This window comes from Manis pentadactyla, chromosome 10 (assembly GCF_030020395.1).
Source record: "Manis pentadactyla isolate mManPen7 chromosome 10, mManPen7.hap1, whole genome shotgun sequence".
NCBI classification, from domain to species: Eukaryota; Metazoa; Chordata; class Mammalia; order Pholidota; family Manidae; genus Manis; species Manis pentadactyla.
Genome location: NC_080028.1, coordinates 56,249,258 through 56,267,387, shown reverse-complemented (window position 1 = coordinate 56,267,387; position 18,130 = coordinate 56,249,258). Strand labels below are relative to the sequence as shown.

Below are 18,130 nucleotides of genomic sequence, written 5' to 3'. Positions count from 1 at the left end.
TGTCACTCACTAGGTGTGGCTAAGTCTTATAAAATCCCTCTCTGTGACCCCCATTGGTTCTGTGAGGCCCATCAAGTAATTGTTTACCAGACATTTACTCTTTCATATTCCTATGAATTGCTTTGCTTTGCCTTTGAAGTCCTAGGCCCCCAACCGTCTCCTCCTAGGTTCAGATGACAAGTTTATTCCTTTGTTCCTGATTGCCTTTTGGAATCTTGTCTTTGGATTCCCTACAAGTGCATAAATAAACTTTGTTTTTTTCCTCCTGAATCTGTCTCATGTCAATTTGATTCTTAAACCAACTAGAAGAATTTTGAAGGGTAGAGGAAAATTGTCCCCACCCCCAACATACATAGGAAACAAGATCTATACATAGGCTTAATTCATTCATTTTAATTGTGATGAAGAATTTCCACTGCATGTGTTCATTGACTATTTCTCAAAATTATATTTGAGATTCAATCATGTTGCATCATGTACTTATAGTTTGTAGTTTCATTAGTTTTCTGTTGGATGGCCATACCACACTTTATTTCTTCTCTTAATGGACATTTATGTGGTTTCTAATTTTCTGCTGTTATAAACAATATTGCTGAGAATATTCTTAAATTTGGTTCCTTATGCACATGAGCAAGAGTTTCTCATAGGGTGGTGGGTTGATAACCCACTGGGATAATGAGTCTCATGTGTAGCCAGCTTTTCAACTTTAAGGGGAGTGGAATTGTTGGGCTGCAGGGTACGTGCATCATTAGCCTTATTATATGTGCTAAACTGCTCTTCAGTGTGGTTGTACCAATTTCAACTCCTGCAGCAGTGCACTAAGGTGCCCATTTTCCTACAAACTCAAATTTGACTCTTACATTTTGCCAATATGATGAATCTAAAATGGTTTCTCCTTTTTATTCCAAGTTGCATTTCCCTGAATCCCAGCAAGGATGAACATATTGTTCATATATGTTCATTGGCCATTTGTTTTTCCCTCTTCCATGAATTGTCTGGATGTGAAACACAGGAGACAGACAACACTCGCATAAGACATGCCGCATGTGAAAATGGAATTGGATCTTCTATGCCTTGATGGTTATTTAGGGTTTATTCATTTAAGTAACTTTAAGAGAAATTTACATGAGGAACTGATAAATGTATTACCTTTAATAAAATTTAAGTAATCATATTTATCTTTTCACATTAAGAATTAAAAACTGTTTTAGTTCTGAGAAATTTGAACATTGCTTTTTTGACAAGTTTCCTACTTTTTGTACTTCTGATTGTGCAGTTCCAGGCCCCACACCATTTTTCATTCAATGAACACATCTGGTTTATGTAAAAATAATGAAAACTTGTAACAATAAGGATATTGCCTTGATTCTTAGGTTTAAAGGAAAGAGACTTGACAGAAAATCATGCCCGGGCAGTGGTGGCTGGCTCTTCTGCCCAACGGTTCCAAAGCTGCACCGTGGGAGACAGTCACTCACTCCAAAGGTTCATCTGTTCACATGCCAATAGCCCTCCTTTCTCTAGTCCTGCTCTCCTCTGGCTTCTCAGTAGAGAAGTTAACAAAAGCAGGGAGGAAAACCATGACGCTATTTGTAGTTTCACATCTCCCTCTGCTGGACAAAGCCTAGACTTGCACAGTCAAAGTTATCCACTTTACACTGCTTATTGCAATTAAACGTTTGTTTCTGTATTTCCTTGTAACCTAAGCTTATCTATACCGAGCTATAATATGTAATGATTCAAAATGAATATATTTTATCTATATTCTATCACACAGACAACTTGGCTTTCCTTTCTAAGTCTTTGTGATATGGAAATCCCCTCAACAAAGTATTTAAAAATGTTATCAGTTGATAATTTACCCTTCATTTGATGTCATTCCTCATATTCTATCTATTCTGTGCTGTTTAATCCTAATACTTATCTAATTCTCTGATGTGATTCTCCCCAAGTAAAGCTGTGTCAGTACAAATCATTCTATTTTTTGTTTATTATTAAAGTATCATTGATTTACAATCTTCTGAAGGTTTCATATGAGCAACATTGTGGTTTCCACATTCAACCATATTTACCAAGTCTTCACTGCCTCCCCCCACCCAACTGCAGTCACTGCCATCAGCGTAGTAAGATGCTATAGTCATTATTTGTCTTCTCTGTGCTGACTGCCCTCCCTGTGACCCACCTATATTGTGGGTGCTAATTATAATGCTTCTTAATCCCCTTCTACCTCCTTCCCCACCCACCTCCTCTACCCCTTTCCCTTTGGTAACCATTGGTCCCTTCTCTGAGTCTGTGAGTCTGCTGCTGTTTTGTTCCTTCAGTTTTGCTTCGTTGTTGTACTCCACAAATGAGGGAAATCATTTGGTACTTGTCTTTCTCTGCCTGGCTTATTTCACTGAGCATAATACCCTCTAGCTCCATCCATGTTGTTGCAAATGGTAGGATTTCTTTCCTTTTTATGGCTGAATAATATTCCATTAAATCACAAACTTTCTTATAGCAGCTCATGTTTCTTTCTTTTCCTTTCCATTCCTTCCTCCCCTCCTTCTTACCTTCCTCCTTTCCTGTTTTGATTTTTTTTTGTAATTGTTTAATGAATTTTACTACAATGCAAGGAATAGTGGGGAACCAAGTATAGGGAAGATGATAGTCATACATAATATAACCAGAGGGTTTGTCTATTTCTTTTGTTACTCATTAATTTAAGCCAAGGCTTTGTTAGTTTTACTCTTTGTTTGGAAACACATGCATATGATGCACAATTCATGCAGTATCAAAATGTATATAGGGAAAGTCTCTTTCACTCAAAAGCTCCCCTCCTGGGGGCAATCTCTTATCAATTCCTTAACACAAGTATTTTAAAAGCTAAATCCTCTGCACATGGCTAACAAAATGGAGTGGAAATTTCAGGGTGATGAGATTCATTCCTGATTTAACAGAAAAAAAATCATATGCCTTCAAATACCCTTCTGGAATTTTCTACAAATCCTTTTTATACAACTTGTAGTAGTTCTCCAAACGGGAAGTTTCCCAGGATCATCATCTCCTGGGAACCTGTTAGCAACGCAAAGTCTCAGCTCTGCCCCAGACCTACTGAATCAGAAATTCAGGGTGGACCTAGCAATTTGTGGTTTCACAAGCTATTCAGGTGATTCAGATGTTTGCTAAAGTTTGAGGACCATGGCAGTTTAATACCAGTCAATGCCTGAACTCCACTCCAAACTAATAAACAGAAGAATCTCAAAGGTGGAGTAGTTAAACATTTTCCTTAGGCAATCCTAATGGGCAGCTAGCATTAAGAACCTGGGCTGGCCTAACTGAAATACAAGCCCAATTTCACCCCAACCCCCACAACCACCCACGCTTTTCTGATTCTCTTCCTTTTCATACTGTTAAATCTGCCTTGGGTGCCCAAACTCCACTCCCATTTTACAGAGAAGAAAGCTGAGATTCAAAGACATTTAGTTACTAGTTCCAGAAAAGTAATGGGATAGTGGCAGAGAGAGGTTTCAAAACTGTCCTTGGAATCCCTTGTCGGTGCATTTCCTGTTTTGTAAAGTTGTGATCCCAACTTATTTGTGTACATGTTTTCTAAGAGGCTCTAAGCATTTAAGTGATTTATAAATGTCAGTTAGTAGATGAAGTCTCAGTGTAGGGTGAATGAATATAGGCGCTCTGCTGCCTCAGCTGGGTAAGAGTTCAACCATTTTGTCACAAATGGAGAAGCTGTAATAACAGTGAAATGCTGATCATACTGTATGGCAATTGCTAAGCAGCTAAATGGAAAACCAAGGCTACCAAGAATCCAGAAAAGAGTGTTAATGGTCTTAAGATCAAAGTATCCAGCTTCGAGCACTTTATGAATGGACTTTAATCTCTAACACTATGGTGGTTCTAAAAGATTCTTAGTTAACTGTAGGTGTTGTCAATTTTAATTGTGCCCACACTAGGTCTTACTGCCAATTGCTTCTGGTTTATATCTGTGAAAGAGAACAACCAGTCCTGTTCTGCCTCAAAGACACGGATTTGTGAATGAAAACTACTCTGAACAAGCATTCCAACACATCAGCAGAAAGGGCGATGCAACTCTCAGAAAGTTGTCCTTACCACAAAGCAAGTGTACAATCATAAAAATTACACTTTTATTCCATAAGGACGGCAGACATTTAACTTAGAGTTTTCTTTCTAGTCTAGTCCAAAATCTTCTTTTTTTTGGAATCTACATCCCTTATTTCACTTAAGTAAAAAATAATTAGATTTCAAGACTGTTGATTTGTGGGACAACAGCAGGATATTATGGTTGAGAGCAATCTCTGGAGGCTAACTTTTAGGTTTGAATCCAGGCTCTTTTAGGTGATGGTGGTGACTCTTGGGCAGGATTATGTAAGTCTGTCGAGAATTGCAAGATCTGATTACTAATGAGATTTATGAGCCATTTATCTTTCTCTTCTGGGCTACCACCATTTATTTCTTTTGCCTATTTCCTATTATGTTATTTTTTTCTTGTTGAATCAGTTATTCATATATTCTGAATTCTAAGCCTTTGTCAGTTCCATTTACTACATGTATCTTCTATTTGTAAGTGACCTTTTCCCCTTCCCTTATGGTGCCTCTTGGTATTTTTAAGTTTATCAGCTTTTCCTTATGGCTTCTGCTCATTGCATTTTTTAAAAGAAATCCTTCCCTATCCCAAAGTAATCAAGTAATTTTTTTTCTAAGGTGTTTGTAGTTGATGATTTTGCTTTTCATCCTTCTATTTTTCACCTCCCTGGAATTTTGTGCATGCTGTGAGGTACTGTTTAATTTCATTTTCTCCCATGCAGACAGTTGTCCCAGAACCATAATTTAGAAAGTACATTGTTTCCAATAATCTGCAATGCCCATGACACATAAATTTCCACACCTTTTACTTCTTACTCATTCATGTCTTGACTACTTTTGATCCTTTGCTATTTTGAAGAATATCTCTCAGTTTGGTTCTTTCTGCTGTTTCTTCAGGATTAAATTCAGAGTACACATTTTACCAGGAATGCCACAGAAGTGATTCAGAATGCATTCTTCCAGGAGAATGATGTATTTATCCCATTACTGATAACGTATTTGGTCACTTGGTTCAGTTGGTATCTATCAGGTTTCTCATTGTAAATCCATTCTTTTCTCCATAATTAATTCATATTTTGTGAGGAGATACTTTGAGACTATGTCAATCTCTTATTTCTTAATCACACTTTTACCCACTAATTTTAGAACCACTGGTCTAACTTATCAGAGAAGAGTGATTATTTCTGTTTACTAGAACTGCATCTGCCAGCCTATTAGGTGATCCATCTCTGAAAGCCGGACAGGATGGGCCTGGTTATGATGCCACAACGAACTTCTTTCCATGGCCTAAAATAGAAGTTTGTCTATCTTGTTCTCCTTGTTCATTGTGGTGTTGGGGAGGGAGAAATTTCCTCTACCCCTGGAGGTTCTTCTAGCTGGTCTAAGAATCAAACTGACATGAGAAAGATTAACAGGAGAAAAAAAATGAAAGTTTAATTATGTACATATGGGGAAGTCACAGACGTGGTTTCCAAAGACAGTCAGGGAGAATTAGGTATATTTGTCATCCTGAACCAAGCAGCAGTTAGGGGTCTGAGATTTCAAAGGAAAAGGGAAGAAATTCACAGGAATATGAAGAGGATAAACAAAATACTTGATGGGCCACACAGAAGCAATAGTGTACAGAGGGAAATTTTTAATAGGCTCTGTCACATTCATTCCTGTGTAGCACCCCTAGCTCACATTATAATACAGCCATCTATGGTGATGGCTCTCCTCCCACCTAAATTCTTTTTTTGCTGTTGGGGGGCAGGAGGTCAGAGTTTCTTTCTGAGTTTTTTAGGCCTTGATGGTTTTCAGCTCATAGTAATTTGCATGTCACAACAGCACATCTTGGGGTCGCCTGCTCTTGGTCCTGAGTTACAAATTTCTTTTCTTGTGATAATGACTATATTAGAAATTATTCATACCATATTAATCTTTAATTTCAGAAATTCTACTTGCCAGATATAGCTTTCACTCTCAAATTAGTTTACAGATCAAATAATATAAAACAAATAACATAGGCAAGGTTTTCTACATAGTTTCCTAAATTTGGAATTCATCTCTGTAACACTGTACTATTTCTGCAGTAGAAATTTGCTATCTGAAAAAAGGATTATTTTATTTAAAGATTTTGCCTAACCCAAATATAAATTCTAAGAGCAGTGAAAGTGCAGGACTTGCTAATTAATTGGAGGTTAGGGAGGAATAAACAGGAATGTACAGACTAGCTGGAGAAGCAGCATAGCTGGTGACATCCTTTACTGAGGTTAAGGCAGGAGAGGAAACAGGTGTGTGCGTGCATGTTTTGGAAGAGGAAGATAATAAACACAGTTTTAGTTATAAAGTTTAAGATGTATGGAAGACATCTACACAGAGCTAAGTCACTTTAGTATCAGTGACTTACAGAAGACACTATATCACATGCCAGACAACTAGTGGCAAGGGGACTCTACTTCCTTCCGAGAATACTTAGGAACTACTATTCTAGTGGCCCAGTTTTCAGTGATCTCCTTTGTGACGAATTCAGTCTGATGGATGGAGATGACTGAAATCCTTTGCTTGCACAGATCAGTGCTTCTGTAGACCTAGGGGCAGTTAACTTGAGTAGCCTACAACCACCCCAGGATCTGCAGTGCCCTCCTCAACAGTGCACCTGGAAGGTCTCAGTCCCAGCTGATTTTAGAGGAGGAAAAAAAAAATGCTGCCCCCCAGTGTCCCTTTGCTGGTCCAGAAAGATGCCACCAAATCTATTTATCCTCTAAAGTCCACTCAGGACAAGTCTGGAAGATTTACCCCTGGACAGACAGGCAGGGTGGGATGAAGGGTGAAGGAAGGAGGTAACGTTGAGGATACCCAATAGGAAATAAAAATGTAGCCTTAAAATCCGTGGGAGCTGGAGCTGGAAACCCCCCAGGAACCACTGCAAAATCTCTGGGGTTGGATTTCTCTCACCTTGAGCTTGTTCTTTGCTTCTCTTGTGACCACAGCACTAACTTACAGCTCCTATTTCACTGTATCCTTCCAGTTTCTGCTCCTGCAGTTGACTCCCAGGTTCTCAGTACTTTCTAGTTATAAACGGCCTTCAACCAGCTGTTCGCCTCACTTACTACTATTTTTGGTAACTTCTGATGAAGTGGACACCTGTGTGGGAGCTCCAGGTCTCAGAAAGCACGGGGGAATTTATGTTTACTGAGCATCTACAGCCATTCACATAATGAGGAGACAACAGCTCCTGGAAGGGAATGATGACTGATGTTAACCCCCTGGTTTCACAGGAGTTAAGCCAGAGGATTCCTGAGATGATGAAGAGCCAGCCAAAGCAACAACTGAGTGCAAGGTCCCCTACATCCTTTTGGGAGCCCAAGGCTCTGCCGGTACGAGGCCTCTTCTCAGGCCTTAAAGCCACTGCCCTCCAAGGGTATCAGCCAGTCTTTGCCTGAGGCTCTCTCCTCTAGTTTTACTTGGTACTTCCATGACAACTTATGTCGAGTTCAGGCACTAATTTTCTGACTCGGACTACCCCAATCCATGTTTTTGTATGGATTATAACCAAATTCTGAATCCTGGCATCTAGCTCAACATCATCCAACAAAACTTGAGTAACCTGAAAGTCTAATTCTGTAGGATTTGTTCACATACATTCCCAACATTGCACATGATCTCCCCAAATTATGTAAATGACATGGGTTAAAATATTTAAACTTAGCCCTACTATTAAGTAGTAAGGAATGAAAAACAAATTAGAAATTTATATATATTTTATACATTCCTAAATAAATAGGAATTTACTTAGGAGTTTACTATGCATACTAGCTGCTTTATATATTCTTTCATTTCATATTTACAACTTACCTGCCATATGAGGTACCATTATCTCCATTTTACATGGAAAGAAATCAAGACTCAACACAATTAGGTGGCTTGCTCAAGGTCCTCAGATAGTAGGTGCAGAGGCATGGCTTTAACCCAGGTTTTGTCTGACTCCAAAGCCCAGTGTTTTCTACTACATAATGTTGCTTCCCTAGAGTGGGTTTAAATGGGTGAGAAGAGTTGATAAATGTTGAATCCTTCAACTTTGTAAAAGTGAATTTGAGTAACATTTTAACTTCATTTTCAGGAGTGGCCCAATAAGGAAGCACTTGGTTATTAATGCTACAGACATAACAGGGCCCCCAAGGGTAACTTAAAGAATTTAAGTTTAATAATTACCTAACAACACATATACACACCCAGTATTTGAAATTATTTAAAAAATGAGAGCTTAGCTTGAAAAGATGACTAATATTTAACCTTTATCGTTGATTAAAAATGAACTTTCTAAAATATTAGTAAATCTCATTTTTAGCTCTGTTTTGAATTGTTGGTACCAATGAAGTAACATTTTTCTTCCTTGAATCTTTTCTTGTAAAATTATAGTTTTCTCTTTTTCTAGAACAGCAGGACGTTCCTTCCAGTTCTTAATAAAGATAAAGGGCGCGTCCATGGACTTGAGTAACTGCAGAGGAGCATTATGGTTAGCAGATGCATCTCCACAGCTGCCAGCTGTCATCACGTCTTCTACCACAGGAACTGAGCCGTAGGAGCAAGCCTCGTATATCCCATAACACTCCGTGTTTACTCCCACTGGGCACAATGTGGGATCACTCTGTAGCAAAGCATCTTGATAATTCTTAAGGCCTTCATTAGTTTCCTGAGGCTGCCACCTAGAAAATAAAAAAAAAACAACTGTAGTTTTCACTTTACTAAGCATATCTTTTGTGTAAGAAAAGATTTTATCTTCTAATGTTAGTTATAGGAAATGGCCAACATGTTATAGAAACAACAGGTAGAAGAAGTGTAAAATCTTGTAAATAGATTTCTTGAAAATATTTAAGAATTTGAAAAGTTTACAGCTACACATTTTTTACATCTAGTGACCACCATAAAATTTCTGCATGACTGTTAATTCAGGTAATATTCTCTAAGCACCAGGTCTTCTTTCTCTACCTCAGCCCCCAAATTTCTGCCCTTATGGAGCTCATATTCTAGTTCTAGTGGTAGAGATGGACAGTAAGCAATTCCAGTCAGCAAACTATTTAGGAGTTAAGTGCTGTGAGTAAAAATAAAGCAGAGAAGTAGGAGGGAGTTTCTGAGTGGACAGTGTTGTAACTGTAAATGGGTAATCAGGGAATGTCTCATGCAGGGTCTTCTGAGCAAGGAGATGGAGGGAGGGAGAAAACCATGCACATATCTGGGGGGAGAACAGAGTGTACAACATGCACAGAGGCCAGGGGACAGCATGTGCCTGGCATGTTCATGGAACAGCAAGGAAGCTAGGGTAGTTGAAGCAGAGTAACTGTGAGGGAGAGATGCAGACAGTGAAGTCATAGCTTCTCATCATGCAGGATTTCCATCAGGTGATGGACCTGATCTGTTTTATCAGAATTAATCTGGCTGCTGTCTTGAGAATAGACTGTACAGGGGCAAGACTAGGAGCTGAGGGAACAGTAGCAAGACACTCTCTCCTGACCACTCCTGTTTTCTCAGTGAAGTAAGCAGTAAGGTCACAAGGTAAGAGTGGTTGGAAAGAGAGAAGAAAGCAGAAAACAGTCTTCCAGGAGAGGGGAGAGTACAGTGACAAGGGAGACGTGACTGTTGGGCACCTGCTGTAATAATCTGACACCAGCAGTTTAGCTGGGATTTATGATCCATTGTTGTCACTGCCCTTTCATGGTCCTTCACTCACCTCACCTTTACTTTCTTCTTTACCCCACTTAAATTTCATAGTCAATCACGACTGCAAGTACATTCAGCTTCCCAGTGAGATCGATGGGCACCTTTCTCTAAGCTGTCTGGCTGCATGACTGCAGGTATGGAGCAAGTATAAAAGAGCTGGATTTAACCAGAGTTAGGGTTTGCTAGACTAGGCAACTAAGGAGTCAGATTATTACAGGGAATGAGCTGGAACGTCAGGAAATGGTGTTACAGAGAGCGATGCTGGAACTTGAGGTCATGGAGAAGATGCAGTATGAGTAATGATAAGGTCTAGGCAATGACCATGATAGTGAATGGCCGAGGTCAAGTGAAGACCCACATCACTGCCGGAGGCAAGGGAACTGCCAGACCAGGGCCACGGAAGGACCACGTACATAGAGTTGGGAATCACCAAGAATTAGGCTGGAGATGTTGGAGAGAGTGAAAGTATATTAGGAACTCAACTCTTCCAAGGACAAAGGGAATAAACGCAAGGGTCAGTAAAAGACTTGAAAGAGGAAGAGTAATGGGTGGTTTTATCTGATCATGTAAGATTCAAAATGGGAGGTTTTAGGGAGGAAAAAAGGCAAATGGTCCAGAAGCACCACTGAGAAGCAAGGACACCTACCCCACCTCCAGGTGCAAAGGTATGAGAGAGTTACAGGAATAATTCTATCCCCATTACATGAACTTTGCCATTTACACTGCCTTGCTCACTCTGTTCCGGGCACACTGCGCAGGGTTCCTCAAGCATGATGGGCACACTCCTGCTTTAGGTCCTTTACGTTTGCTTTGCCCTCTGCCTGGATGACTCTATAGTCAAACACACGCAAGGCTCACCCCTGCACTTATTTCAGGCTGGTGCCCAAATAAGACCTTCATACTAGAGCTTTCCTTCACCAATCTACCACAGCAAATGCACAACTTCCAGTACCTTCCTCTTTATATATCCCTCCTCTGCTCCATATTTTTTTACATGGCACTTACCATCTCCTGATACACAATATATGTTACTGCTTTGTCCCCTCCAGCAAACATTTAAGTTTTAAGAGGGCATGGACTTCTGACTGTTTTGTTCACTGCTGTATCCCTCATGGCTAAAATAATTTCTGGCATATAGCAGTTGTTTGATAAGTATTTGTCGATTGAATAGATACTATAAGATTACACTAACAATAGAGTTGTGAGTTGTGCTTTCCAAAAGAGCTTCTGCTACAATTAATACAGTTTTAGATCTAGAAGGACATTTTTTAGGCATTACTTCTCTGATGATTGCTTTATATACATGAAACTCTGGTTATTTAAGAACAAAATAAATGATTCCAAACTTTCTTCTTTCACTTGTGAGCACTTGCTTCATGATTATTTTGTTAAAGATGGAAGAAAGTTAACCCTATTAAGTCCATCCATCCCCCCACCCATCCAACCATCTACTCCCCATTTATCCAAGGCCTAGTTGTGCAAGGTCTTATGCTAGATCTGGGCAAAGAATATAATTCGTGGCCCCTGTCCTCTGGGGGCATCAGGTTCCTGAAGGTGTGAGGAATACTTCATGCTAGTCTTGGAATACTCAACTGGTCTGCTGACCATCTCAGGGAGGAACCTAAGACCCTACTGGCATTCAAAACGTCCTGTTTATCAAGTCTGAATAACGAACATTACTGAGGAAGACTGAGCACATGATATTTGCATATGATAGTTGCTATTGTTTCTCTTCAAGATGGACTACAGCTATAGGAGATTCTTCCTATTTAAAGTTTATACAATCCAGTTTCTTTAATTACCAGTATATCTTTGGAGGAAAGACAGGTAGTAATGGTGTTAACAATGTCTCTTTGGAAACCTGTACTGCCTCACAAGCAACTCTCAGACTGCAGAACAAAATGGATGGATCAAGTAAACACAGAACTTACTGTTCTCTTGCTGAAACGCAACAAAGCTTATCATTCCCATCTTGTTTCAAAATGTTCATTAGTGCTTGTCTGGAGGAATTTTCATAAACTGTTCCTAAGAAATTGCATAAGTAAGGCCTTTCATTATGCAACATTGACCAACTTGCTTCCACCACTGGAAAATTCCTGTATCTAAAAATAGGTACATATGAGTTAACAATATATACAATAGGATTGGCAAATTCCCATAACCCAACATCTGAGGAGCATGATCATATGGAGAGATTTAAAATATGATTTCTAAACCCCAATTGTAATTTTCCATGTTTAATTTGGAAAAGTCCCTGACTCTACAGACTTAAAAAAGAATCTCACATTGATATCTTTATAAAATTGCTACTGAGATTATGCGCCAAAAGTGCTTTGTTTCTTACATTCTTCAACTTCTATTACATGCTGGTAGGTATAAGGCACACTGAATTCAACCTTCAAAGTATAAATAGCCTTTTCTATTCATAATGATCATGATTTAATGAATGTTTTAGTTAGGTGATGCAAAGATTACAGAATACATATTGCAATGAAAAAGAGCTCTAATTCCAAAGGCTTTTCAAGCAGATCTTTATTTATTTATTTATTTATTTATTTTTGTAGATAATTATTTTTTATTGAAGGGTAGTTGGCACACAGTATTATATTACATTAGTTTCAAGTGTACAACACAGTGATTCAAAATTTATCTACATGATAATTCTAGGTACCAGCTATCACCATACCAAGTTGTTACAATATTTTGACTATATTCTTTATGCTATACATTACATCCCGGTTACTTATTTATTTTACAATTGGAAGTGTGTACTTTTTTTTTTTTTTTTGTGAGGGCATCTCTCATATTTATTGATCAAATGGTTGTTAACAACAATAAAATTCTGTATAGGGGAGACAACGCTCAATGCACAATCGTTACTCCACCCCAAGCCTAATTTTCATCAGTCTCCAATCTTCTGAAGCATAACAAACAAGTTCTTACATGGAGAACAAATTCTTACATAGTGAATAAGTTACATGGTGAACAGTACAAGGGCAGTCCTCACAGAAACTTTCGGTTTTGCTCATGCATTATGAACTATAAACAGACAGTTCAAATATGAATACTCATTTGATTTTTATACTTGATTTACATGTGGATACCACATTTCTCCCTTGGTTATTATTATTTTTAATAAAATGCTGAAGTGGTAGGTAGATACAAGATAAAGGTAGAAAACATAGTTTAGTGTTGTAAGAGAGCAGATGTAGATGATCAGGTGTGTGCCTGTAGACTATGTGTTAATCCAAGCTAGACAAGGGCAATAAAACATCCATGTATGCAGAAGATTTCTCTCAGAACGGGGGGCTGAGGTTCTAAGCCTCACCTCTGTTGATCCCCAATTTCTCACCTGATGACCCCCCTGCGACTGTGCCTGTCTTAGGTTGTTCCTCCCTTGAGGAATCTTACCCGTCTCTGGCTAACCAGTCATCTTCCGGGGCCATACAGGGAAATGTAAAGTTGGTAAGTGAGAGAGAAGCCTTATTGTTTGAAATGATTAGCTTTTTACTTCTTTGCATGTTTATGCCCTGTAGCTTCCATGCCCAGCATTTGCCTTGCAGTATCATTACCACTTGGAAGAATTATGATACTCGGTAAATTTGATATGAGGAACAAATTCTATTTAAGGGTTGTAATTAGGAAGGAAGAAGAAAAGCTGTAGAAGAAGCAGGCGGAAGAAAACATGGGAAGATTGATTATTTCTTGATATATCTTCTTGTAGAGTAACTTCAGCATGAATAGGTTTTAAGCTACTACTTAAATTGCGCACACACATAAACATAATAGGAGTACAGTTACATAACCAAAGCATACCTGTAATTACCAGCCATGTCCAGTGAAACCAAGAAAGCCAGTTAGGCACCTTAGGCATTTGTGAAAACTTATCTATGATATGGTGGATATTGTCCAACTGAACTTGAACAGTCTGAGAGAAATCAGACAAATTAAAACAACCCATTCCTGGGGAATGTTCACATCCCTTATGTTCTTTTAACAGTAAATAGTCTGTAGTTGTAAGATTTTGGAGCGCTACAATTTGCACTTCTCCTAATTCTTGGTTGAGTTCCAACAGTCTAGATCCAGTCAAATTTGTTGTTTTACTGTATGCACAGGCCAGCTTAGATATCTCCTTCATTCCCATGGCAAGTCCAGGAGCTGGTGGGATGAGTGCATCTACAGCTGTAGCAGTGCGTGGATCTTTGTTGGGGTTTTTTGATGATCATCTTCTGGCATGAGTCTTCCAGAGAGTGCTGATGTGGGAAGTTCTCTTTCATATCGTATCTTAGTTCATTTTCGGGGTAGCCCAATTAGGCTTTGATCTTCTGTATAAACAAAAACAGACCCTTTGCCTACACTTTTATATGCCCTTTATACCCTTGTGTAGAACTCATTGGAGGTTACCACACAGGAACTGCCCTTTTTTTTTTGTTTTTTTTTGTTTTTGGTATCACTAATCTACACTTACATGACGAATATTATGTTTACTAGGCTCTCCCCTATACCAAGTCCCCCGTATCAACCCCTTTACAGTCACTGTCCATCAGCACAGCAAAATGTTGTAGAATCACTGCTTGTCTTCTCTGTGTTGTACAGCCCTCCCCTTTCTCCCACCCCCTCATGCATGCTAATCTTAATACCCTCCCAGTTCTCCCCCCCTTATCCCTCCCTACCCACCCATCCACCCCAGTCCCTTTCCCTTTGGTACCTGTTAGTCCATTCTTGAGTTCTGTGATTCTGCTGCTGTTTTGTTCCTTCAGTTTTTCCTTTGTTCTTATATTCCACAGAGAGTGAAATCATTTGGTATTTCTCTTTCTCCGCTTGGCTTGTTTCACTGAGCATAATACCCTCCGGCTCCATCCATGTTGCTGCAAATGGTGGGATTTGCCCTTTTCTTATGGCTGAGTAGTACTCCATTGTGTATATGTACCACATCTCCTTTATCCATTCATCTATCGATGGACATTTAGGTTGCTTCCAATTCTTGGCTACTGTAAATAGTGCTGCGATAAACATAGGGGTGCATTGGTCTTTCTCATACTTGATTGCTGCATTCTAAGGGTAAATTCCTAGGAGTGCAATTCCTGGGTCAAATGGTAGGTCTGTTTTGAGCATTTTGATGTACCTCCATACTGCTTTCCACAATGGTTGAACTAACTTACATTCCCACCAGCAGTGTAGGAGGGTTCCCCTTTCTCCACAGCCTCGCCAACATTTGTTGTTGTTTGTCTTTTGGATGGCAGCCATCCTTACTGGTGTGAGGTGATACCTCATTGTAGATTTAATTTGCATTTCTCTGATAATTAGTGATGTGGAGCATCTTTTCATGTGTCTGTTGGCCATTTGTATTTCTTTTTTGGAGAACTGTCCGTTCAGTTTCTCTGCCCATTTTTTAATTGGGTTATTTGTTTTTTGTTTGTTGAGGCGTGTGAGCTCTTTATATATTCTGGACTTCAAGCCTTTATCGGATGTGTCATTTTCAAATATATTCTCCCATACTGTAGGGTTCCCTTTTGTTCTATTGATGGTGTCTTTTGCTGTACAGAAGCTTTTCAGCTTAATATAGTCCCACTTACTCATTTTTGCTGTTGTTTTCCTTGCCCGGGGAGATATGTTCAAGAAGAGGTCACTCATGTTGATGTCTAAGAGGTTTTTGCCTATGTTTTCTTCCAAGAGTTTAATGGTTTCATGACTTACATTCAGGTCTTGATCCATTTTGAGTTTACTTTTGTATATGGGGTTAGACAATGGTCCAGTTTCATTCTCCTACATGTAGCTGTCCAGTTTTGCCAGCACCATCTGTTGAAGAGACTGTCATTTCGCCATTGTATGTCCATGGCTCCTTTATCAAATATTAATTGACCATATATGTCTGGGTTAATGTCTGGATTCTCTAGTCTTTTCCATTGGTCTGTGGCTCTGCTTTTGTTCCAGTACCAAACTGTCTTGATTACTATGGCTTTATAGTAGAGCTTGAAGTTGGGGAGTGAGATCCCCCCTACTTTATTCTTCTTTCTCAGGATTGCTTTGGCTATTCAGGGTCTTTGGTGTTTCCATATGAATTTTTGAATTATTTGTTCTAGTTCATTGAAGAATATTGCTGGTAGTTTCATAGGGATTGCATCAAATCTGTATATTGCTTTGGGCAGGATGGCCATTTTGACGATATTAATTCTTCCTAGCCACGAGCATGGGATGAGTTTCCATCTGTTAGTGTCCCCTTTAATTTCTCTTAAGAGTGACTTGTAGTTTTCAGAGTATAAGTCTTTCAGTTCCTTGGTTAGGTTTACTCCTAGGTATTTTATTCTTTTTGATGCAATTGTGAATGGAGTTGTTTTCCTGATTTCTCTTTCTGTTGGTTCATTGTTAGTGTATAGGAAAGCCACAGATTTCTGTGTGTTGATTTTGTATCCTGCAACTTTGCTATATTCCGATATCAGTTCTAGTAGTTTTGGGGTGGAGTCTTTAAGGTTTTTTATGTACAGTATCATGTCATCTGCAAATAGTGACAGTTTAACTTTTTCTTTACCAATCTGGATTCCTTGTATTTCTTTGTTTTGTCTGATTGCCGTGGCTAGGACCTCCAGTACTATGTTAAATAACAGTGGGGAGAGTGGGCATCCCTGTCTAGTTCCCGATCTCAGAGGAAATGCTTTCAGCTTCTCGCTGTTCAATATAATGTTGGCTGTGGGTTTATCATAGATGGCCTTTATTATGTTGAGGTACTTGCCCTCTATTCCTATTTTGCTGAGAGTTTTTATCATGAATGGATGTTGAACTCTGTCAAATGCTTTTTCAGCATCTATGGAGATGATCATGTGGTTTTTGTCTTTCTTTTTGTTGATGTGGTGGATGATGTTGATGGACTTTCGAATGTTGTACGATCCTTGCATCCCTGGGATGAATCCCACTTGGTCATGGTGTATGATCCTCTTGATGTATTTTTGAATTCGGTTTGCTAATATTTTGTTGAGTATTTTTGCATCTACGTTCATCAGGGATATTGCTCTGCAGTTTTCTTTTTTGGTGGGGTCTTTGCCTGGTTTTGGTATTAGGGTGATGTTAGCTTCATAGAATGAGTTTGAGAGTATCCCCTCCTCCTCTATTTTTTGGAAAACTTTAAGGAGAATGGGTATTATGTCTTCTCTGTATGTCTGATAAAATTCCGAGGTAAATCCATCTGGCCCGGGGGTTTTGTTCTTTGGTAGTTTTTTGACTACCGCTTCAATTTCGTTGCTGGTAATTGGTCTGTTTAGATTTTCTGTTTCTTTCTGGGTCAGTCTTGGTAGGTTGTATTTTTCTAGGAAGTTGTCCATTTCTCCTAGGTTTCCCAGCTTGTTAGCATATAGGTTTTCATAGTATTCTCTAATAATTCCTTGTATTTCTGTGGGGTCCGTCGTGATTTTTCCTTTCTTGTTTTTGATTCTGTTGATTTGTGTTGACTCTCTTTTCTTCTTAATAAGTCTGTCTAGAGCCTTATCTATTTTGTTTATTTTCTCGAAGAACCAGCTCTTGGTTTCATTGATTTTTGCTATTGTTTTATTCTTCTCAATTTTATTTATTTCTTCTCTGATCTTTATTATGTCCCTCCTTCTCAAGCAGATTTTTAAATAGAGCCTGTATGCCACACAGGAGAGACTGGCTGCAATTGGCCCATTCTAATGGGCATTTGGAAATAACAGAGATCACACTGTGTGCCTGAGATACAAACTTCACATGGGAGGAAAGCTTTATGTAACAGTCTCTCTCAGTCTTGGCATTACTGCCATTTTGGGCCAGACATTTCTTGTTGCGGCGGCTGTCCTCTACACTGGAGGATATTCAGCAACAGCCCTGGCCCTTACCTACCAGATGCCAGTATTACATCCTCCTCCCATCTGTAACAACCAAAATACCCCCAGACATTGCCAAATGTCTCCCAAGGGCGCAGTATTGCCTCTCGTTGAGAACCAATGATCTACAAGAAAGATACTGGCCTAGTTGAACAGTACCAGAATTACAAGGAGTTTCCATTCGATCAGTATGATCCTATCCTCAACCTACTTGAATATTATAGTGGCAGGCCAGGGAATATGTCTTATTAAAGTGCTCCTGTGGTGGTACTTGTGTAGCCAACTTAGCAGCAGTCTAAGATCATATCTCGTAACCAATGATAGAATAATGAATAATAAATTCTGCATTCAAAAAGCATTTAGTGAGGTTTCTCACAATTCATCCATTTAACACCTATTTATTGAGTACCTACTCAGTGCAGACACTGTTTTAGGCTTTGCAGATAAAGCTGTGAATAAAAGAAACACAAATCCCTGTCCTCTGGAAGTTTATGTACTAG

The 18,130-nt window shown here is 39.1% G+C and overlaps 1 protein-coding gene across 1 annotated transcript in view; it reads right to left on the bottom strand.

Moving 5' to 3' along the window:
- Nucleotides 1–946: 946 nt before the first annotated feature.
- Nucleotides 947–18,130, bottom strand: part of RXYLT1 (ribitol xylosyltransferase 1) — a 94,350-nt gene continuing 77,166 nt past the window's right edge. Inside the window, 4 exon segments of the mRNA XM_057486848.1 lie at nucleotides 947–995; nucleotides 7,191–7,315; nucleotides 7,936–8,786; nucleotides 11,730–11,900. Of these exon segments, the coding sequence (XP_057342831.1) occupies nucleotides 8,369–8,786; nucleotides 11,730–11,900 (589 nt within the window). The 3' untranslated portion in view covers nucleotides 947–995; nucleotides 7,191–7,315; nucleotides 7,936–8,368.